This window comes from Aethalodelphis obliquidens, unplaced genomic scaffold (assembly GCF_003676395.1).
Source record: "Aethalodelphis obliquidens isolate GAN/ISIS:26980383/991018 unplaced genomic scaffold, ASM367639v1 scaffold9, whole genome shotgun sequence".
NCBI classification, from domain to species: domain Eukaryota; kingdom Metazoa; phylum Chordata; class Mammalia; order Artiodactyla; family Delphinidae; genus Aethalodelphis; species Aethalodelphis obliquidens.
In genome coordinates this window covers 50,677,329-50,700,003 of record NW_020837953.1, presented here as the reverse complement: position 1 = coordinate 50,700,003, position 22,675 = coordinate 50,677,329, and the positions used below count along the sequence as shown (strand labels likewise).

The 22,675-nt window shown below is 55.4% G+C and overlaps 2 protein-coding genes across 17 annotated transcripts in view; one reads left to right on the top strand and one right to left on the bottom strand.

Annotated features, from left to right (window-relative positions):
- Nucleotides 1-171: 171 nt before the first annotated feature.
- On the bottom strand, nucleotides 172-17,261 carry WRAP73 (WD repeat containing, antisense to TP73). Of its 12 annotated transcripts, XM_027110429.1 has the most exons (14): nucleotides 16,351-16,764; nucleotides 13,331-13,499; nucleotides 12,894-13,046; nucleotides 12,280-12,396; nucleotides 5,884-5,971; nucleotides 4,558-4,661; nucleotides 3,753-3,839; nucleotides 3,344-3,478; nucleotides 3,162-3,239; nucleotides 2,075-2,180; nucleotides 1,563-1,706; nucleotides 1,329-1,454; nucleotides 767-958; nucleotides 172-532 (listed from the first exon to the last, which is right to left on the bottom strand). In XM_027110429.1, the coding sequence occupies exons 2-14, from the start codon at nucleotides 13,394-13,396 to the stop codon at nucleotides 390-392; spliced, it is 1,539 nt and encodes a 512-aa protein (XP_026966230.1). In that variant the 5' UTR covers nucleotides 13,397-13,499; nucleotides 16,351-16,764; the 3' UTR covers nucleotides 172-389. The 12 variants fall into 12 exon arrangements, 11 of the variants coding, with proteins under 11 accessions (XP_026966230.1, XP_026966228.1, XP_026966229.1 ...); XM_027110427.1 differs by lacking the exon at nucleotides 13,331-13,499 and having other exon boundaries at nucleotides 16,351-16,760; XM_027110428.1 differs by lacking the exon at nucleotides 13,331-13,499 and having other exon boundaries at nucleotides 5,899-5,971; nucleotides 16,351-16,509.
- Nucleotides 17,262-19,007: 1,746 nt separating this feature from the next.
- Nucleotides 19,008-22,675, top strand: part of TP73 (tumor protein p73) — a 65,857-nt gene continuing 62,189 nt past the window's right edge. Inside the window, exon 1 of one of the 5 annotated variants that reach the window (XM_027110423.1) lies at nucleotides 19,008-19,109. The gene's annotated coding sequence lies outside the window, so the exon portion shown is untranslated. The remainder of the gene's footprint in view (nucleotides 19,110-22,675) is intronic. The other 4 variants (XM_027110424.1, XM_027110426.1, XM_027110421.1 and 1 more) reach the window with 4 other exon arrangements.

Genomic DNA, 22,675 nt, shown 5'->3' with positions numbered 1-22,675 from the left:
GCTCTCCAAAGCGTTCAGTGACAGAATGGAGGCTCCGAGCAGAGCGGGTCTTGTGTGAGGGGGACTGGCCGCTTGGGGCACAGTTTCCCTAAGACAGTGAACCCCAAACTTAAAACTGACCTAGAAAACTTTCCCGTGACCTAAACCTTTGAAGAAAGTAAGCAAGAGACATTTTATGAATTAGCAAATATTTATTTTAAGTAACAAAAATTAGTTTTATACCATACGTATTAACAAAAATGGCTTGCTATAGAAAAACAGAAGCAAAACGCTTCCTCCGGGCCACCCCAGGGGGAGACGCAGCACCAAGAAGCTCTGCTCCTTTCCCACGGCCAACACAAGCCAAGGTCTCCCACCTCGAGCCACGTGGGCCTGATCACGCACGGGTCCTACGTGTGGTCACCCCTCTGCCCGAAGGCTGTGCCGACCCCCTGCTCCGTCTCCAGGAAGCACAGGCAGAAGTGGTCCTTGCTGAGGAGGGCCAGGGAGTCCCCGCTCAGGTGCCAGCACACGGAGAGCACCTGGAAGTCACCTGGAGGAAGCCAGGAGGTTAGAGCAGGATAGAGCAGCGTTCCAGGGTGACCCAGCTGGAGCCCCAGAGTTCAGCGGGTGGGAAGGCTCCCCCTGGCCTGGGACGCTAAACGCCGCGGGCCCCAGTCTAGTGCGCACACCCAGCGGCCCTGAGGTTTATGGGAAGGTGCCTCCTGAGAAGGGCTTTCACCTTCTGCTCGAGGCCGCGTTTGCTCGCGTCCCCGCTTGCGCTCACCTTCCCCGGGTACCTGCACCGACACGCAGCCCGCCGGCGACCACAGGTACACCTTGCCGCCCCCTGTGCAGATGGCCAGCCGGGCCTGCCGCGGGTGCCACTGGAAGCAGCGCACGGCGGACAGCTGCTCCAGCACTGCGAGCAGCCTCAGCTTCTGGATGTCCCAGATCCAGACGGCGGTGGGGACGCTGTCTAAGGAAGGAAGACGTGAACAGGCCCGCTTGAGTCCCCGTGCCGCTCACGCCTGAGGACGGATGCTGCCTGGGGTCTCAGTTGTGGGGGGGCCCTCCCCGGGGCTGCCTGGCACACACGGGAGTCCTGTCGGCCTGAGCCCTGCTCCTTCCCAAAGAGGGACGTAGAGGGAGCAGAGGCCAGGGCCGGAGGCGCAGCGGCTGGGTGGCTGCTGCTCCAATGGGCCCAGTGACCCGAGACGCTTCTGCAGCAGGACAGGAGGAAGCACGTGCGGGAGACCCACACCCCGACTCTCCTTTCAAGCCATTCGACTGCCCGGCCCCGAGGGAGCGGTGAGGGGACAGCACACACACGTGGACGGGCCACTGACCACTCCTCGTCGCCAGGAAGCAGTTGTCGGGACTGAAGGCCAGCGCCCCAATGCCGATCCTGGGGTTGGCTCTGTCGGCGGCAGGCTTCAGCGTCTGTAAGGAGACCGGCACCGAGGCAACCTCGTCTGGGCGTCAAAAGAGAGAGCACCCTGAGCCTCCCCGCGGGGCGAGGGCCTGCGGTCCTGCCCACAATCCCCTGCGGGGCGAGAAGCAAGCACAGGGCAGGGTCTTACGGAAAACAGGGCTCGGTGGGAACCTGGCCGCGGCGCACAAGGCCTGTCCTCGCGCCCTCCCCTGCGAGGCTGTGTTTCTGGAGCTGCGACGGGCCAGGCACCACTGCAGGGCCTGGTGGCCGTCCCAGTGGCTCCTCTGACGCCCTAATTACGCCATTTTACAGACGAGTAACGTCCCAGGTCCCCGACACAGCTGCGGTGTCTCCCTGAGCCCTTTGAGGGCCCTGCTCACCCAAGGAAGTCAGTGTTCATTAAAAAGTCGCCCTCAGAGGACCAGCCGTCAAATGAGGATTCCCAGGGCTTGTATTCAGTCAACAGAGCCAGTGGCCAGGCAGCCTGCTGGCTCACAGCTAAGAGAGACGCTGGGTACCAGGCATCGCAGGAAAGGAGAGGATTCGAAACAACAAGGAGCGTCTGGAATCTACCTGGACCCAGAGAACTCTTTTTTCCATAATAAAAGGAAAGGAAAGGGGAGGAAGAGAAAGGCCCCCACCCCGGGCCCAGCTGCTCACATTCGCTCTCCGTGGAGGACAGGGGTCCAGCCGCTGCTCTGGGCGGAGGGAAGGCCAGGCGGCCCAGCACCAGTGGCGGGCTCTTCTCGGCCTCCTTGTACACCACCTGGAAGACAGACGGCCCGGGCAGGATGTGCAGCCGCGGCCCCGCTCACCGCGCCACTCTCCACGAGGTCTCACCCCCGGGCCAGCACTTCAGTGGGGACGGGTGACACGACGGGCCAGGAGCGAGGCGGCGTGCGTCACCGGAGGCCTGACGGAAAGGACGAGCGGCCCGACACCTTCAGACCGCACCGGCCGCGGGGTGGAAGGACCTCCGGCGAACCCTGTGAGGCCTGGGGCGGCGCCACCCGACCCGGCCGCCTTCCAGTCCTGTTCCTGCAGCTCCAGCAGGTCCTCCAGTCCCTGCCGGCGTCAGGGCTGCTTCTCTCCTCACCACTCACCCATCTTAGGTCCCTCACCAGCAGACAACTCACTAGGGTGTCTGTCCCCCCCAAGGCGGGGTGTCTCTCCGGGTCCCTAAGGTCTCCAAGCACCCAGACCGGCGCCTGCTGAATAAGTGGATGCTTGTTCCCACCTCAGGGCCTTTGCACTCCTGTGCCTGTTCCTACTGCCGGAATTGCTCCCCCCCAAACCCTGCGTCACCTCCTCCCCGTGTCTGCCCCAGGACCCCTTGGCAGGCAGCCTTCCTACCCACCCGGGGAAGACACCAGCCCTCCCAGCCCTGGCCCAGACTCCATGGGGCAAGGGTCTGCCTGCTCTTCTCCGACTGGCCCAGAGCACGGTGGGTGCAGATGCTTGGCGCCTGCAGGCAGGGGACCCTGTTCACAGCGCAGAGCAGGAGCTGGTCCCAGAGCGAGCCGCAGGGCTGGGGGCTGGGGAGGGGAAGGACACCACTTTGGACCCCCTGGGAATGTGGCAGGAGAAACAAAGGCCACTGGGCAAGTCTGATGATTGAAATGTTACAGTATCAGAAGGTTATGGGGATGTAAGGACCGGTAGCACCATAAGTAACAGAAAGTGAAAGAGCAGTTTTCGACCCCCTTCCCCAAATACTGTTCAAACAGAAATGTGCTTCCAGACTTACTATTTTGGGATTATTAATGGTCGCGGGATGCCCGAATTCTGTGATCATTTTCCACGTCACGTGGTTAAGAATCCGCACCTGTGGCGGGGAGTGGGGGGGGTGGGGTGGGGTGGGGTGGAAACCACGTGGTCAGAGCCGCTGGGGCACTGGCCGTGGGCTTCACCCCGAGGACGCCCTCCCACCTTTCCGTCGTAGCTCCCGACTGCCAGGAACTGACTGCTGGGGCTCCAGGCCACGGACTTGATGCCCAGGGACCACTCGTAAGCACAGAACGCAGACAGCAGCCGGCCGTCCAGGGAGTAGAGCAGGATCTTGTACTGCCGAGACATTGAAATTGTTACTGAACCCAGAGCGGAGGCAGTGAGACTCGGGGCGGGGACACTGCCCTCCCCGACGGCGGTGGGAAACGGGGACGTGGGACCACAACTAGGGGAGCCAAGCGGTAACACGGTGGGAGGGGGAACCGGGCGCTAACAAGCTCCTCGGCTCGACGTCTGAAAGACGCAGTTAATGCGCTCGGCGTTCGGAGGCCGTGAGAGAAATACTGGCGTCGGCGCTTAGAGCAGAAAGGGTCCCGAGGGGGCCGTCTACCTCCAGGCAGGAGTCCCAGACGGCCAGCACGCAGCCATTGGGGGCCCACTCGATCCCGGCCAGGTCCTGCGTGTCCGTGTCAAAGTGCTTGCCGAGGCGGGCGGGGGGAGATGAAATTGAAAACGTTTTCAACAGATACACGAACGTTTATTTTATAACTGATGTGTTAACACATTCAGTATTTAATATCCTCATCTAGACACCGACAGAAACGTGTACAGCCGTGTCCTCCTGCTGTGCCGTCCGGCCTGAGCGCTGGGGAGGTTCCAGGCCGGGCACACGGGGCTGCGACGTGGCTCAGGCCTCCGTCCGCCCCGCGCCTGTACCTGCTTCTTGCCTGGCTGAGTCTTGTGCCTTTAAGACCAGCCCAGGCAAGACCCTCCCAGGACATCCCTGCCCCGTCGAGGAGGCCTCTGTCTGGCGGCATCCGGGGGTCCTGCCCGGCCCTGTGCGTCTGTGTCCATGGCCTCCTGCCCCACGCAGGAACGTGCTCAGTGTTAAACTCCGGCTCACTCTTCCGCCTGATGCAGCCACACATGTGCAAATACCACGGAACCAACAGGGAGGTGGCACCAACCTGGTGGCCTGTTAACTGTGAACACACCGCAAGCACGCGTCATCGCAACACATCCTACGAACGCCTGCCGGTGTGCGTGCCGCGTGGTTACAGGCAGCACCGGCCTTTGGGAATGTGGAATCACATTGCTCCATACCACGGAAGATGCCCTGGAACCTCAGACAATGCACTCCTCCCCTCCCCCCACGCCCCAGGGTCACTCGGCTCCCACGTGGGGACAAGTCTCACCCGCAGAAGCTGCCAGTCGCTGCAGACCAAGATGCTCACGTAGTCTTTGCAGTCCCGTCTCTCGGCCAGCGCCAGGTAGCGGCCGTCCCTGGTAAAGGTTATTCCTGCCGAGAAGAGTGAAAGGTCCCGGGATCGAGAAGCAGATTGCAGCAGTGGTTTTCAAGTTAGAACGAGAAAGAGAAAGCAGAGGTCTGAAGAGGGGGACGTGGCACACAGAGCCCGGCGTCTGTAGCAGGGAGTGTGTCTACAAAGGGCGGGGTCTCCACACCCTTGCTCAGACTTCTGACCTGCAGTGAACCTGCGAGAAATACACAGTGACCTGAGCCCCGATGAGCCCCAATCCATTACTGGGAAGTGTGGTGCCCTACGGAGTGTTGTGTTCTTAGGAAATTAACCGCAGGAAACTCAGCTGGTTCAGAGCAGGCTTGTCATGACATTTCCTATTTTTACTTTTGAATTTAAATTTGGAAGAAGTCAATTCAAGGTAAGAATCTGGCTGCAACCAGACTGTACTTTCTCGGTCCGTATTAGCGAACCGAGCCCGTGGCCACATTTCATACCTCATGGGTCAAAAGAACACCTAAATGACAGAGCTGTCATTTCCACCAAGAAGGGTGTGTGTCATCTGGAGAGACACTGATATTCAAACTATAAAAATAAAAAATAAGTGTACAATTGCACACCATTCACATGTGAGGTTCAAACTGCTGACGGCAAGAGAAAAAAATGGAAAAATCATTCAAACTATGTACTGCTTCTTTCTGTTTCTTAACTGAAATACCGCCATGTAACTTCAGGACTCAAGACAGTGGGGCACCCGACCAGCCCAGCTAAACCCGCGGGGGCGGGCTCCCCGCCAGCACAGAGGACACATGCCTCTGGCCCTCCTCGGTGATGTCCAGGTGGGACAGGTCGCCACTTCCCCACTCCAGGCCTCACAGAGTTAAGTCAATGGAGGATTCGGTTCAGAATCCGGTGTGTGAGGTGGGGGTGCGAGACTGACATGAACTGGAGGGACCTGAGCACCCACTCAGGCAGCAGATGTAAAGGGTTTACGTGTAAGTCCTTCTTCTTTGACGTCCTAAAGGACAATATACCCTCCTTAGTCACTGACGTCGCGTACAGGAGAAGCCCTAGAGACACAGGTGGGAATGGTCACAGATGAAGTACTCACTAGGAGGTCTGGGAGTGGGGGGCAGGTACAGAGGAAAAACACTGGCTATGAGCTGACACACGGCCGAGGCAGCTCTTGCCTGTGTCTGAAATTTTCCCAGGTAAAAAGGTCCCCAAGCCCCGAACTACGACAGAGGAATGGCTTCTGAGTACCTCTGGCCGACTCACCCTGCTGACAAGCCTTAGGGTACTTGATGTAGGACACGGACTTTGTGCACAAGGACCAGACAGTTATCCGCAGCTGCCAGGGGCAAAGGGAGGGAAAAGAGAAAGGAAACAGCATATATTTAGCATCTTTGGAGAGTCCATTCCAAGTCTTACACCAGATCGTCAGCGCCCAAGCGAGAGATCCCGCAGCAGTTCCCGCGTCAGTGGTCCCGTGGCGTTTTCTGCCTGAAGACGGGTGTCAAACTCACATGTTACGATTGTTACGTTTAAATTTTGTTTTGGCTGCGCCAGGCGGCTTGTGGGATCTTAGTTCCCTGACCAGGGATGGAACCCGGGCCACGGCAGTGAGAGCGCAGAGTCCTAACCACCACTGGACTGCCAGGGAAGTCCCATGTTTGTTAAATTTAACGCTCCTGGTCCTTGGTTTTCATTTGTGACAACATTATCTGAGTGACACAAAGTTAAATGCAAGTTCATTGTAGTTCAAAGTACTGTCATCCTCCTTCTCGGCCTCATTTATGTTGTATCACAGGCACGTCTGTACAGGAGACAGCAGCATATAGAGGGTCCAGCACTGCAGGGGGTTCAGGTATCCACGGGGTCCTGGAAGGCATCCCCTGCGGATAAGGGTGGGGGGATGCCGTAGTCACAGTTTTCACATAATAATAACCCTAAACATGCTGCTTAGAGAAACACGTCTAGGAGGGAAGCCACACGGGATGCTCCTCAGTCCTCTGAAGCAGATGAAGGGCGAGCAGCTCTGCCTCACTGGGCAGCCCCAGGCTGGCAGGGACGGGAAGTGGCCCGACTCCGCGCATGGAGGCCTCTGCGGGAGATTTCTGGGTGACCCACCGTGGGCACATCGCGCAGGTAGCGACAGCTGCCCGGGCTGTTGCAAAACAGCAGGAAGCAGATATGTCAGTGAGGGACCTGCGAGTGCGCCAGGGATGGACGCCTGGGCTCGGGGAGCTGCGTTCGGGGTCAGTGGAGGGGGACGACCCAGAGCCTCCGCACTGTCACCCCAGCCCTGTGAGCAGGCAAGGCCCCCGCGCCCAGGCACGGGGAGGGCTGCTGGAGCCGCCCCAGACCCCCTCGGAGCCTCAACGTGAACAGTCACCCTTGACCGGAGTTTCCAAATGTTTGTTTCAGAAAAGCATGTCCACACCACTCCCATCGGCCGTCAGGGAAGGTAAATGGGTGCCCTGCCACCTCCAGCTCCCGCAGCCCCCAGGCCAGTGGACACGGACGAAGCTGTGTTTACCAGGCGTGGTTGTGAGGTAAGGAACACGGGCTGGAAAACTGCTTTCATCAAATAAGCACAGCTTTAAAAACTGTGGGACTTCACATGAAGTAAAACGCAGGGCCCCGCGTTTCTGTACCAGTGTGATTCCTGCAAGCTAGGCCCTTTTCCTTTTTTAGCTTAGGAGGTTTAAAAAATGAATTAACTGCATTTTCTCCACATTGTCTCTTAGGAAAGAAAAGAATCTGATGAAGAATCTGATGTCCTGAACTGCCTCTGTGAAAAGCTCACGCGGCATTTGGGGACACGAGGGATGCAGACAAGCTGCAGGGTTGGCAGCACTTCTGGGCTGTACTCAAGGTAAAGCGCTTGTCCATCTAAGGCAAAGGTACCAGGGCGTGCAGACGCGGCACGGCCCAGGAGCGAGGCTCACCCTGACGACAGGCTTGTTCCCTGTAAAACCTGCTCTCGGAGCCCAGGGAGGGTGGAAAGGCACACGCTTCCCAGCCCAGCAGGTCTGGGTGTTAAATCCACCTGGACACGCACAGCCGGCGCCATCTGGCCTGGAACACCTGTCCTCCAGGTGAGTGAGGGAGAGGAGGGAAGGCCCAGGGAGCTCCTGACTGGGAGCCCCCCACCCCCTGCCCCATCCACACTTCTCTGTTAAAGGCAGAAAAGACACAAAGGACCTAAGCCTGATTTTTACCCGCCATCCCCCGTCAAAAGCCATCCCCCATCAAAAACCGTTAAAAGAAACCCAACTGTGTGCAACCTTAACAAATGCAGTGAGAAAGAGGCAGATAAACACCCGCCTCCCCTCCGTGAGCTCGAGGAAGTGGCAGCACCACAGGAGGGGAGAGCGCAGGAGGACAGGCCAGAGGTGCCCGAAGGGCAGGCTCCCGGAGGGCCGCCGACCAGGCCCGCTTCTGTGCTCACCCGCACACCGTGCGGCGGGAAAGCGGAGGCCAGGGGGCCTTGACCTGGGATTTCAGGTCTGGTCCCACGGCATCACCGTCACCACCAAGGGTCCTTCCAAGGTGTCGGCCCTTCAGCAGGACCCCCCTCTGGGCTGGGCTGTGCTTTCAGGCGTTGCCACATTTAAGGGTGAACTGAAACGCTAATCTCGCCAGAGAACAGTCACTTTTGAGAAAGAGTTCCTTGGCTCATCTCCTTTCCCACAACACTTTCTAGCTGTCTTGATGTAAAAAATAAGTACATTTTTATTACTTGATCACTGCTGCCGGTGACCTGGAAAATGCCAGTACTTAAGCAAAAATACTTAAAATGACGTTTTCCAACTCAGAGATTGTTTGGAAAATTAACTCAAGAAACACAGCAGGGCTTCCCTGGTGGCGCAGTGGTTGAGAGTCCGCCTGCCGATGCAGGGGACGCGGGTTCGTGCCCGGGTCCGGGAAGATCCCACATGCCGCAGAGCAGCTGGGCCCGTGAGCCATGTCCGCTGAGCCTGCGCTTCCGGAGCCTGTGCTCCGCAACGGGAGAGACCACGACAGTGAGAGGCCCGCGTACCGCAAAAAAAAAAAAAAAAAGGAACACAGCAAACTGAGAGCAGCCCACCGAGTTCTTTATCAGTATGGATGTGCGTGGCTTCCCTCTCTTGTTAGAAGTGGGAATGCATTCAGAGGTCCAGTTCCTCCTGGTTTACACACGTACACCTGCGTGAACACCCTTGGCCCTTCCCCTGGACTGAAGCAGAGTCAAGAGCTGATACAACAAAATGGAAAACTTTGGAATAAATTCTATAAAGTATGTACAAGATCTATCCAATGAAAATACCGCTTAGAAAAAAAATTTAAAGACTTAAGAAAACGAAAAGTATCCTATGTTCATGGATCCAAAGACTCAGTACTGTTAAGATGGCCGTTATCCCCAAACTGCTCTACAGATTCAACGCAATCTCAACTTTAAAATTCTGGCACAATTTCTTTTTTTTTTTAGAAATTGACTAATTTATTCCAAAATGGATACGGAAATACTAAAGACCCAGAATGGCCAAAACGACTTTGAAAAAGGACAAAACTGGAAAACACACTGATTTGGGTTTCCAGACCTACTATTAAGCTTTAGTGATCCGGAGCATGTGGTATTGGCACAAAGACAGACTAAGAGATCGATGTGACAACACAGAGTCCAGAAACAGCCCCACATACCTACAGGCAACTGATTTCTGACAAAGGTGCAAAGTGGGGAAAGGACAGAAATTCAAGACAAATCCCACATCTGCACTTAGCAGCTGACATGGTAGAAACTCTAAAAGAAAACAGAAGCAACTGTGATCTGGGGCTGGGCAGGGATTTCTTTAGATACAAAGTGCACAAATGATAAAAGAAAAAACTGACCCATTAGACCCCGTCAAAATGAAAGACTGCTCTTTAAAAGAAACTGTTAACAAAATGTAAAAACAAGCCAGAGACCAGGAGAGAATATTTACTAAACATGTATCTGACAAAGAACTTGTAACCAGAACCTTACAGCTCAACAAAAGGACAAACGGCCTAATAAAGAAACGCACGGATGATACGAACAGACAAGAGTTATAGGATGATGGGCACACAAAAGACGCTTAGTATTATCAGTCATATGGAAATCACCAAGAAAACCCCCAATGAGACACCAGCACACATCAGACTGCCTAACAGAAGGGGCTGTGATGCGCAGCGTTGGTGAGACTATGGAACAAACTCCTGCCCTGTTGGGGGGAAGGCTAAACGGCACAGCTACTGCGGAAAAGAGTCCGCGGCTTCTCAAGCTGTAAACATACACCTCCCGGCACCCCCCACTCCAGGTTTTTACCCGAGAGAAAGAAAAACCCGCGTCCGCAGACAGCCCCGTGAGGATATTCACGACAGCTCCATCGGCCAGTGGGTGATACACACACAGGGTGGGGAATCCACACGGGGACACCACTCAGCTCCGAGAAACCGGAGCTGATGCCCACAGACGCGGACGGATTTCAAGAAGAGCATGAGGCCGAGGGATGGAAGCCAAACACAAAACTCTGCAAGCCACGTGGCCCCTCTCACATGGAATCTGAACCGTAAACCAAGAGCGCCAGGAAGCAGGCCAGAGGTGGGCAGCAGGATGACTGGAGGGCGGGAGGTGCCCACTGGGTGGTGTCAGCACGCTCCATGCCCACCGGGGCGGCAGCCACGTGTCCCAGCTCACGGTCCACACGCTTAAAGCGGGTGAATGTTGCTGTTCATAAGTAGCTCCAATTGGCTTTATTGAGATAGAAGAAAAGGTTTTCCGGTCGGGGTTTATTTTTTTAAGACAACTACAGGCTATTTACAACATACATACTAAAATTTAAGGATACGGAAAGGCTGAAAGTCAAAGGATGAAAAAGATATACCCTGAAAGGCCCAACCACGGAAGGATGGCGTTTGACGCCATCATCTGACAAAACACACTGCAGAACAGAAGAAACTATGAGACGCGAAGAACCGTTTATAATAATAAAAGGCTCAGTTCACCATGAAAGCTGGAACAGCTCTAGTAACAGAGCCTCAAAAACACACGAGGAAACCTGGCAGAGCAGAGGCAGCGAGGAGGGCACAGCCCTGTTACACGTTAACATCCTGTAACACAGGAGGGAGACGGGCCGACGACGGCACAGAATGGAAAATCGGGACCGATCGCGTCGGTGTAAAGAAATTCAGTTCTCGAGACAGGTGGTAAAGACGGACTTCTTAACAAATCCTGTTGGGAACAGATAAAAATGGATACACTCCTGACACGACCACTATAAACTCCACGTGAACCTGAAATACATATTTAAATTAAGTGTGTGCGTGGGTGTGTATAAAATAAGATATGGAAACTCGACGTCACCAATACTTAGAGAAATGAAAATGCAAACCACAGTGCAGTACCACTGCAGTTCTACTGGACTGGCATCCATTTCACATCCTGATCAAACCGCATCTCCCACAACCAGGCGACCTCCCCTCCCCAAACGTCCGAGAGAGAACGCCTGGATACGGGCTGGAGCAGACGCCCACAGTCCATTCCCTGCAGCATGGACCGCAACAGCTCCAATGCCCAGCACCAGCAGGGTGGCTGCATAAACCGTGGCATGACTTTCCCTACAAGCACTGAAAGAAGCAGTCAAACCCTCGACGTGGATGAATCTCAAAAACGGTATCGAGGGGGCAGAAAGAACCACAACAGAACACAGAGTATGAATTCATTTAAGCAAACTTCAGACAAACGCACACCATAGTGTATGGCGTCTGCACACACACGCGCACACACAGGTAAGACCTTGAGGTAAGTAAGGATGTGCTTAATGCAAAATGCAGAGCGAGGAGCCCCGCGGGCTGAGGTGGGGCCCACAGACACCCTGCAGTCCTGAGCGCTCTGTTCTCAGGCCTCACGGCAGCGCACAGGCTGCCTGTCGGTGAACCTTGTCCAAAGAGCACCGTTTCTCTTTCACACTGACAGGTGCCTGTCTGGGGGCTGGATTTGGGCCTGAAGAATTATAAGCATGAAGCCTTTTAGATGAGGCTATATGAACAGCTCAAGTTCTCTCCAACAGCCCTGTAAAATGTCAACGTGTGTAACGTGGAGAAACCAGGCGCCCTTCACTTGCTGTCTCCCTCCCCAATGGCCTAAACTGGCAGACATCAAACTCAATATAATGACGAGATGTGTTCACACCACCCCAGCCTTCCCTGATCCCCTAATGTGACACGCTGACGAGATGAGCTCACACCACCCGAGCTATCTCTGATTTACTGTCAGACTTCAAATGTTCTTCGCGCTCAGAGCTCCTGCCCAGGGCCCCATGTCCCAAGTAAGTCCAAGGCTTGAAGAGGAAATGAATGAGGAGGTTAGAAACACACAGATCAGATGTCTTGAGGGAAAGATGTAAATTTGTTCATCCTGAAGTTCATTTTCAATTGTTGAATCAAAGAACCTGTTTAAATCCTTAAAAATATAATTTACGCTGTTCTTTTAAAAACATCTTTTCTTTTCATTAAAACTGGGCAAAAAGATTATACAACAACACTCATGGGCTTATAATGCTCTGACCACTCACGCCGTACACCCTTCCCCCCAAACCACCCACTCTAGCGCTCCCGAGCGGTTCAGGAGGAGGGGCCTCCGGGCGCCGCACTCACGTGGAATTCCGTCGTGTTGAGGACGTGGCGCCCATCGGGGCTCCAGCAGGAAGCCGCCAGCCCCGCCGAGCCCTCATCTATTTTGCAGTGCCACTCTGGCTGCTCCACAGACCACACCTACAGCCACAGGAGAGGGACGAGTCAGCGCGCTACGCAGGCCTGAAGCCAACCGGCCACGAGCTGCGTGGCAGCGAACACGGGCGAGCCCTCGGAACCTTCCAGCACGAGGGCTGGGCCCGGGTTGCACCGCAGAGGTAAGGCGCGCTACTCGGTGACAGCGTGCTGTCGTGCTGCGAAGGGGGCACCCCTCTGCTGTCCCTGAGACCTCACTTAGTTAGGTGTGGGGTCTACAACAAGACACATCTCAGCGCTCCCACACAGGACGAGCGAGTTGCCGGGCTGCCCTCTGAACACTGCCTGTTACTGAGTTAACTTGGTTACAGATCAAGGACACTTAAGTGTCTTCTTATCTTAAACTATCTTAAACTATGAGCGAACTATTAACGGCCTTTGAGCTGTGCTGCCTCTTCTTCCAGACCGGCAGGGCACAGGACGAGGCCCTTCGCGGGGGCTACGCTCCGGGACGGGGGGCGTCCGAGCCTCGGGCCGCAAACCTGCACCAGCCCCCGCTTGTAGAGGGCACACAGGATGAAGAGCGAGTCGGCCGACCACTCGATGTGCTGGATCTGGTCCAGGCACGTGTACAGCTGGCAGATCTGGAGGGTGTTGGCATCCCGGACCACTAACCGGTACTGGACGCAGGAAGCCTGGAGAGGGAGGAGAGAGGCGGGCGGTGTGGGCTCTGCAGGAGGGTGCTCTCGGCGCGGCCCTCCAGCCAGGGGCTGCCTCCTTCTCTCCCTGCACACACGCCGCCTGCCTAGATGGCCTCGTGCTCATCACGTGGACAGCCTGTTCTCAACAAAGAGGAGTTAATGGAAGATAAAACTGAAATGTACAAACCAGGTGCCCAAACTGTTGAATCCCCGGAGAAAGTATTATTTGCAAACTCTCTACTGGAGTCAGGTTCTACTTTCTTCACTGTGTGACTAACCCTGAAGCAGGAAACGGCACTGCAGAGAGGCCCATCTGTGAACAACCCAATCCTCTCTGCTTCCATCACCTGCAGACAAGCTGTAAGGAGTGAGCAGGGAGGTGCAGGGCTGCGGGGGAGAACGACCCCAGAGGCGCAGTTCCCTTCTGTTCAATGTCTGACTTGGAGCCTAAGCAACAGAAAGGCAACATACAGGTTTGAAATTCTGCAGGTGTAAGGACGCTTCATAAATGCTCATTGACCTGTGATGAGAGAACAGAAGAGACATGTTGGTCTCTGCCCTCAGGTCCTGACACAGGGCTCCTGAACGAAACCTGTGCAATTTCCTGGGTGACAGGAGCGTCTTTTGTTCTAGAGCGGCAACTCTGGGTGGGCTCCTGGATGGGGCTGTCACCCGGAAGACCAAGCCAAGATTAGAAGCTTGGAAATTTCAGCCCCACCCCCCCTTTCTCTTCGGCGAAAAGGACTAAAAATGGAGTTAATGATGGCTCAGGCCCATGCGATGAAGGCCCCGTAAAATCCCAATAATACGGGGTTCGGAGCTTCCAGGGGGGTGAGCACAACCAGACACGGAGGGTGACGCACCCCAGATTCACAGGGACAGACGCTCCTGCACTCAGGGCCCCCCGGGCCTCACCCTGTGTACCCCTTCATCTGGCTGCTCATGCGTGTCCTTCACCATATCCTTTAATAAACTGGTAAACGTGTTTCTCTGAGTGCTGTGAGTCACTCTAGCAAATCAGTGGAACCCAAAGAGGACATCATGGAACCTCTGACCTATAGCCAGTTGGTCAGATGCACAGGTGACAACCTGGACCCACAATTGGCGTCTGAAGGGGGAGGAAGCAGTCTTGTGGGACTGAGCCCTTAACCTGTTGGACCTGGCGCTCTCTCCAGGTAGACAGTGTCGGAATTGAGTCAAACTGTAGGACACCCAGCTGGCGTGGTGGACAACTGCTTGGTGTGGGGAAAAAACCCCACACGGTTGGTGACCAGATGTGTCGGAAGTGTTGAGTGTGGCAGTCGTGTGGGACTCATAGGAGGAAGGGCTGGGGGGTTCTTACACACCCACATTAACTTATTCCTAATCCTGACTCTGAAAAGTTTAAGTGTTAATACAGGTTTCTTAAAGATACAGTTACTTCATGTCTATATTTGTTAATAATATCCAAATCCAAGCAAATAATTTCTATGACTGAGTAAACGTACCTGCTAGTAGGACAGTCCCTCGCAGTTCAAAAATCAAGAACTGACTTTTCAATGTTAACTGTTTCATTTTTGTATTTATCAAGGTCAAACTGGATTATTGGATTTTTGTTTTATAAACTCCCATTAAAAAAAAGCCACAAGAGGGACTTGCCTGGTGGCACAGTGGTTAAGAATCCGCCTGCCAATGCAGGGGACACGGGTTCGAGCCCTGGTCTGGGAAGATCCCACATGCCACAGAGCAACTAAGCCCGTGCGCCACAAATACTGAGCCTGCGCCACAAATACTGAGCCTGTGCTCTAGAGACCGCGAGCCACAACTACTGAAGCCCGTGTGCCACAACTACTGAAGCCTGCACGCCTAGAGCCCGTGCACTGCAACGAAGAGTAGCCCCCGCTCGCTGCAACTAGAGAAAAGCCCGCACGCAGCAACGAAGACCCAACACAGACCAAAAAAAAAAAAAAAAAAAAGCCACATGAGTTTTGCATGGGAAAAGGAGAGTAGGGGAGGGATTGCAGATTAGAAATACTATGTGTCCCATGCCTATCTTTTCATATTGTAGCTTTGAAAGCTGTGATCAGTTACAATAAACTCCTTACAAAATGGAATGTTTGTAGCAACACTTGGAAAAACCTTATCAAATCTGTTGCAAGATATTAAAAATGGCAACATGGCCCTACTTTTTCCAGCACCTAGGATAGAGCTTTGAAGAACATGGTTCCAGTAACATTACTGTCTAGCGCTCACGATATTTAAATCAGAAAGATCTGATTATTTTGGTGTAAAACCCAAAAAAGTACCAAAATTAAATGAGGAAATATAATCTCTCTTTATAATTCACTAGAATTTTCATAAATGACCAAAGGGGGGGGGAACCCCTAACGTATGCGGGAGTATTTTGAATATACCAAGGTTTTTTGGGGTGCCACTTAAGCTAAAGACATTTTGTATTTTGGAGCTGAATGCCATATTATGTGATTTAGAATAAAACCTCCACAAAGAAGGCAAACGTGTACATCCATCCTCAAAGAACTAGATAAGGATGAAAGGAATGTTAACAAAACTCGAACTGAAAAAAGAATCAGGAAGCATCAGTTACTAATTAGTGAAACTGAGTACACTTTCTATAAAGCATAATTTTTCTTCTTCATGTCTTTCCAATGCCAATGATCCCTCACCCACCACATGCCCTCACCCTAAGATTCTGAGGATATACACGGGTCACGCTGGTATATTTCAACACTTAACTTTCATGAACAAGACAGCTCAGTGATGTCAGAAGCATTCTGCCACCCATGGAATCAGCAGCTCAAATCTCAGGAGTGCGGACAACTCTCTTTATCTGCGCATAGAATGCTGTTATCTAAATTATTCATCTGGCATGTAGTAGAAACGGGTGAAGAGGGCTGGGAAAGGCGACAACAAGCAGCTGCACCACTGCACCAGTTTACAGCCAACTGGTAGACTATACACGTGCCTTTTGTGACAAACTAACAACAACAATCCGATATCTCCTGTGTCCTCAAATCTGTGAAAGCAGCATTGCTTTTACCTGCCTTTAACAGATGGAAACCCAGGTGCAGGCATCAGGCGGCTTCCTGGGTTCCCAGGCTGCAGCATCTTCCCAGGTCCCCTTCCCAGGGTCACCTGTCTGCAGCACCTGCCCGGGGCCCACACCTGCAGACCCTCGAGCTCCCTCCATCCAGGCCCAGCGGCCGCCCCGCTCTCCGCTCCCTGGATCCCCGCCTCCCGGTGAGGACAGGCGCCTCCCCGCTGAGGGCCCACCCTCGGCCCAGGCCCCGCGGCCGCTCACCAGATACTTGCCGTCCGGGGAGAACTTGCAGAGCAGGCTGGAGAGCTTGAACGCCTCGGAGAAGTTCATGGCGGCCGCTGGACCCCACGACCGCGAAACCCAGCCCGCCGCAACCGCCCCTCCGCGACCGGAAGTGACGGAGGACGAGCGCCGCAGCCAGTCAGGGCTCCGGGCGGACGCGTGCATTGTGGGGCTTGTAGTTCGCCACCCGGCACACCGCGCGCCGCCGCGCCTTAAAGGAGACGCGGCGTTTTGTCCCACCCGGGATTTCCGCCGGTGCTCGGGTGTGGGGAAGTCCCCTTCAGCTAGGGTTGTCAGATAAAATGCAGAAAGTGCACTTAAACTGAATTTCACGTAAACAACGAATCATTTTCTAGGATAAATATGTTCCCAAATACCACATGGCACGTATTTATGCTGAAAAACTACCCCCTTATCTGAAATTCAAATTTAACTGGCGTCCTGTGTGTCTGTGTATTTATATTCATATATTTATATTTAATGTAAAGACATATTTACATGTAAATGTATTCAAACATAAACATGTGCTTGCGTATAGAATATATAATATAGCGCATAATACGTATATTATATTTTATACATGGAGTATGAATAAATATTCGTTTTTCTTTGTTTGTCTTTTGGCTAAATCCGGCAACTATGCCTGCAGCAAGGCCCTCACTTCACGCTCAGGAGCTGCTGTGATCCAGGAAGTAACGAATTTGACGCTTGCTCCGCACGGAGAGCGCGTGGATCGCGCGCACCCTCTTGTCCATCTCACGCGTGCACCTGTGCTCGGACCCGCGAGGAGGAGAAGGACACCCGGGTCCGGACCCGGGGCCCCGCCGCACCCGCCCTCCGCACGGACGGGAGCGAGCAGCTGCGTCGGCGCTGGCTCTGCCGACCTTGCCTGCCCCGTGAGGGCCTTGTCCCCTCGCCCACTAGGGACTCCGGGTCCTCTTCACCCAACATCAGCCTCCCCCCACACCCCCGCCAGGCCCTGCCGGCGCCTCTGCCGCCCCAAGATGACACGGACCCTGACACCCAACCCCGCCCCTGAGTTCTGAGAATCGAGACCCGGCCCGGGTCCTCCTCGCACCTCCGCGAGCCGGGCCCGCGTCTTCGCCCTGCGGAAGCCCACCGACTTCCCAGAACGAACGGGTAGGGGATGCGTACAGGCGTCCTGCTCGGCGGTGCCGGCCTTTTTTTTTTCCCTGGCCAGATCAAACCCTGTGTGATTCGTCTTTGGGCTCCCCCCCTTACCCCGCACCTTGCAAACAGTAGGTTAGCCATAAAGGTGTGTGGCAGTCAGCCAGACGGGCCAGGTGAGGTGCGGACGCCGTGCACCAGTCCGGGGCTGCGCACAGTTCCACGGCAACATTGCCGCGTGGGTTCCCCTCGCCTGGGAGCCTCGGTCGGAGGGAGATAACGGGTCCCTTGAGCACCAGAAGGCAGCGTACAGCACGTGCCCGCCGCCTAGAGCCTTCAAAATTCGCCAGCGCGTCGGGTTCTCCAGCCGAGGCCCTAGGACTGGGTGAGAGCCCTGAAGAGCCCGTCTGCCCTGCGGGGGACGCGAACCATGGAGCCACAGGTGTCGGGGCCTGAGGGAAGTCTTCGCCTGAGGCGGTCTCTGCGCGTAGAAAGCAATCCCCAGTGCACGACCCACGTGTCGCCTTGGACACCCGTGCGTACCTGCGCAACGCGAAACGGAATCCGGCCCCGGGGGCCGGGGGCGGGATGGGAGGCGGCGGCGACCCGGGAGTGTTTGCTTATAGAATTATTATTCCCTGGGGGCCGTGGTCACATCCTCCGCCCAGGAAGAAAGCAGGCTGGGGCCGAGAGTCGCGTCCAGAGGGTCCCCGCGGATCCGTAATGCGGGTCGGGGCCGAAGCGAGGCCGTGACCTCCGCTGGGTGAGCGGTGTAGGTGGCGCGCCCTCCGGGGCGAAGGAGCCCGGCTAGTACCACTCGGAAGCAAGCGGCTCCATTTAACCCCGGATCCTGGGGTCGCGACCTTCACCCCTGTCCCTAGCAGGTCACAGCCAATGCGGACACTCCGCAGACCTGGGTGGCGGCGTCCCTACGGTGCGCGGCCCTTCCCCTTCCCCTTGGATCCCCAGCGCCCGGCGCCAGTGGGGGAGGAGGAGGGAGACCCGGAAGATGCGATGTCTCGGGGAAAGGAAGGCGTCGGGACGCGGAGTCTGCATCTCTGCCCCACACCCCGGTTTCCGCGCGCCCTTGCCCTCGCTCCCAAGCCGGTCGAGGGTCGCCGTCCCATCTCCGCAGCAGCAGGGCCCCGGCGCCCTGCCCGCGATCAGCCCGAGGCAGGCCCCGCCGGGGCCGACAGGGGCGACGCGCGCCAAAAGGCGGCGGGAAGGAGGCGGGGCGGAGCGTGCCCCGGGACCCCGACTCGGACGCGGCCAGCTGGGGGGGCGGAGCGCCGGGCTGCAACCTTGGCCCCAGCCTGGCCCCGCCGCCCAGCGCTCCTCCTGCCAACGGCTGAGCGGCCCGCGCTGCCTTCCCGCCGGCCGGCTACGGAAGGCGCTAACGCCCGCGGCCACCCCTCCCCGCGGCGCCTCCCCTCCCCGCGCCCATATAACCCGCCTCGGCGGCCCGCGCCCGCCCTGCCTCCCCGCCCGCGCCCGCGCCCGCCCAGCTGCACCCGCCTCTCGGCCCGCGCCTGCCTTGCGCCCCCGAAGGGGTTACGCGGCTAAGCCGGGGCGGGCTAGGGCATAGCTTCCTGGGGCTCCGACGGCACCAGGTAGGCAGCGCGGGGACCTGGCGCGAGCGGCTTGGGCGCGGTTGGGCTCCGCCGGCGGGGCCTGAGCTCAGGGCAGCCGGCGCACTGGCTCGCGGCTCTGAAGCTGGGAGGCGGTTAGAGGAGACCGCGTGCACGAACTCGAGAGAGGGTGACATGGAGGCTACCCCGCGTCCGACCAGCTCGTGGGGCGGGGCACGTGGGGCGGCGGGGAGCCCGGGTCGGAGTCCAGCCGGCCAGGAGATGCGGCGTCCTGCCAGCAGTGCGGCGGCCTTTGGGGCCTGGAGCAGCCTCCCTGGGATTCCCAGAGGGCCTGCCTGGGGTTAACTCCTCTCCACCTCCGCTTCAAGGGGACATGGAGAACGCGACCCCGGGGAGAGGCTCATTCGGGGGTGCAGGCGCCTGTTGCTGACGAGCCCCTCCCTGCCGGCCCCCACTCCCTGTGCACCTGCGAGGGCTGTTACCGATCTGGAGGCGTTAGCCGCCCCACTCCTCACAAGGCTGAGTGAAACCCAGGTCTTCCCCTGGACCCGGAAAACTGGGCATGCCCCCTAAGCTGGTCCCAGGGAGCCAGGTTCCAGAGCGGCATCTCTTGGCGGCCCTGAGCTGGCCCGGGTGCCCCACCTGTCTGCCTCCTGAGTCTGTTCCAGCTGGGGAGAGGATGGGTCAGAATGTGGTCCCTGGGCCGCCGGCCTGGCCAGAAGGGACACCTCTTTCCTGGATCCTTTCTCTCCGGATCCTCCTGGCCTCGCACTCACCCTCCTTTTAGGCCCTGGATTGCGGGGTGGGGGGTAGTTGTTATTACCTTCTTACTCAGCTCGTAGTTTTGTCTGGTCCCTAAGTGGATTTGCACAAAGTATGCACGTGTCTACATGAATACCTGGGTGACAAGTAGACCGTTGTCAATCAGCAAGGGGCTGGGGGTGGGGGCGGGCGGGGGAGGTGTGCTGTTCATCTCTCACCGAGGTCATTTGGTCCAAGTATCCTGTGGCCTGTTTATTAAATACTGGACATTTGGGAGCCATCAGCTCAATGGTTTTCTTTTGTTTTGTTTGCTGACGTTGTTGCTGTTTATTTGTATTAACCTTAATAATTAGCTTTGGGGGGAAATGCACTGTATACCAAAAATCCAGCACCCATCTTTCGATTTACTCAGTAAAAGTGTAAAAAGAATTGTCTTGAGAACAAAAAGACAGTATTTAAAAACTTGCCACGTGTGAATGTATGGAGTATGCATGTGATTTTAAAAATAAGACAAAAAGGTGTGCGGGTACCAGAAGCTGTCAGGGTGTCAGCAGGAGGCTGCCAGAGGAACGGGCGCAGGAAGCTCAGCCCTGTCTCGAAGTCCTGGTGAAGGTTCTGGAGAACAAATTCCGCAGGGCAGCCCCATGGAAGGGCCAGTATGGTGCAGTGGTTAATCGTGTGGGTGTGGAGGTCAGAATGTTAGGGTTCAAATCCCCTCTTCGCCACTTACAAGTCAGGGACCTTGAGCAAGTTACCTAACCACTCCAAGCCTCAGTTTACCCATTTGTAAAAAAGGTCAGTAATAGCCCCTGCCCCAGAGGATTGAGAGAACAGTAACCAAGATGCCACGTCTAAAGTTCTTAGAATGATGCCTGGCGCCCACACGTGGGCCCCGTAGTGCCGGCTGTTGGTGCTGCGCCAGAGACTGGAGAACCAGAAGTCCTTGGCGAGGTGGAGGGCACAGTTCCCTAGTAACCAACAGGTCTCCCCTGGGAGCGGGTGGGGGGAACGGAATGGCCGGCAGGGAGGCAGGAATCTGCCTGTGGTTTGGGTGGAGGCTGATGGCCTCTGTCAGGGGTACTGCAGCAAGAATGCCTCCTTTAATAGTTATTTATAGGGTATTACCCACATCCACAAGTGGGATGCAAAGGACACAGCCAAGATGGCGAGGAAAAGGAGAGGCTGAGAATTTGGGGACAGGACCTGGCGGAGGTCCTGCCTGTAGCCAAGGACGGCATTCATCCCAAGATTCTGACCCCAAAAGGGAAATCATTTCGTTGGTGGCTGAAAGGAAGCTGCATGTTCATCTAACTGGGAGACAGTTTCCGGTCACCAAACTCAAGGGGAATTTATCCTCCAGAGACTTGTATAAAAGATATTGCACACAGGGTGAACTTTGGGTTTGCAAAAAAAACTCCAAAAAGCAAAACCCAGAAACATTCTTCAATTGTGCGTTTCTTCTGTCCAGCCCCCATAAAAGGTAAGGGCACATCCTTATTTCCCAATTTGGGCGTTTCTGTGGGAGTGCTGAGTCAGTGTTTTAACACTAGTCATTTTCTGATGATTTAGTTTCACACAGCAAAAAGGAAAAAAGAAACCGAGAGGTGTGGTCCCTTGTCACCCCGACCATGCTTCTGTCTGGATGGTAAAGGCCTAACTATGATGGGGATTGTGTCCCCAGGACACTGTGTGACAATTTACCCCTGCAAATTGCTGTCAGGTGATCCCATGTCCTGCCCGGATTTCTAGAACATGGAAAACACATCTGGAGCTAGCAGCATCCATTTGTGTGTAACCAGAACATACAATGTCTCTTCTGTTTTTAATTTGCCTTAAGTAGGTTACATAGGACGCCGGGACAATCGTTTCTCTGTGTGTAACGCAGAGGAAAATTGATTCTGTACAAGAAAATCTCCCTCTGCTCGTCGGGCTTCAGGTTAAAGACAGCTTTCACCGAAGCCGGCTCTGAGAGTCTGCACCAGTGGGCGTAAACTTTCCATCTGTCCCCACCCTTCGTGTCCACTCTCTGGCTGGGGTATTCCTTTGCAGACCAGACATTTGCTCCTCAAAAGTGCTTTCTTTTCCTGGAGATGCTCCCCCGAATCAGAGACCCAAAGAGAACAAAGCTTCTTCCCAACGGAATCACTGATATTTTCAGTGTGCGTGGCAGCTGCTACGGACATCTCAAAATTTCGTTTGTGCTTGTCACTGAGTTGAAACGAGTCGCCAGACGTGCCGCCTGCGGCCCCACCATCACCATCTCACAAATGTGCTTTGATTCTATTTTTAGTTTGCCTGAGCGACACGGCTTGTGGAATCTTAGTTCCCCGACCAGGGATTGATCCTGCGCCCTCGGCAGTGAAAGCGCGGAGTCCTAACCACTGGACCGCCAGGGAATTCCCCCAAATTTGCTTTAAAATATCATCATAACTGTGTTAGTTTCCTGGGGCTGCCATAGCAGGTGACCACGAACTAGGGGGCTTAAAACAATTAAAAAAAAAAAAACACATTCTCTCAGGGTCTGGAGTCCAGAAGCCCCAGATCCAGGTGTGGGCAGGGCTGGTTCCCTCTGGAGGCTCTGAGGCGGAATCCGTCTGCGTCTCACTCCAGCTTCCTGGGCTTGTAGACGCAGCACCCCAATCCCTGCCTCCGTGTTCACACGGGCTTCTCTCTGTGTCTGTGTCTCCCCTTTGCTGCCTTTATAAGGACACTTGTCACTGGATTTAGGGCCCATGCTAATCCAGGGTGATCCCATCTTCAGATCTTTATCTTACACATCTGCAAAGGCCCTCATTTCTAAGGCTCTGGGTAGACATATCTTTTGG

Excerpts from the sequence above, each read along its gene's own strand:
- WRAP73 (XM_027110427.1), bottom strand. The coding sequence starts at position 16,536 with ATGCACGCGTCCGCCCGGAGCCCTGACTGGCTGCGGCGCTCGTCCTCC. Across the intron at positions 5,972-12,279 it reads TCAACACGACGGAATTCCAC|CTGCGGATAACTGTCTGGTC; the intron begins GTGAGTGCGGCG and ends TGCCCCTGGCAG. Across the intron at positions 1,455-1,562 it reads CCCACCGAGCCCTGTTTTCC|ACGAGGTTGCCTCGGTGCCG; the intron begins GTAAGACCCTGC and ends TTTGACGCCCAG.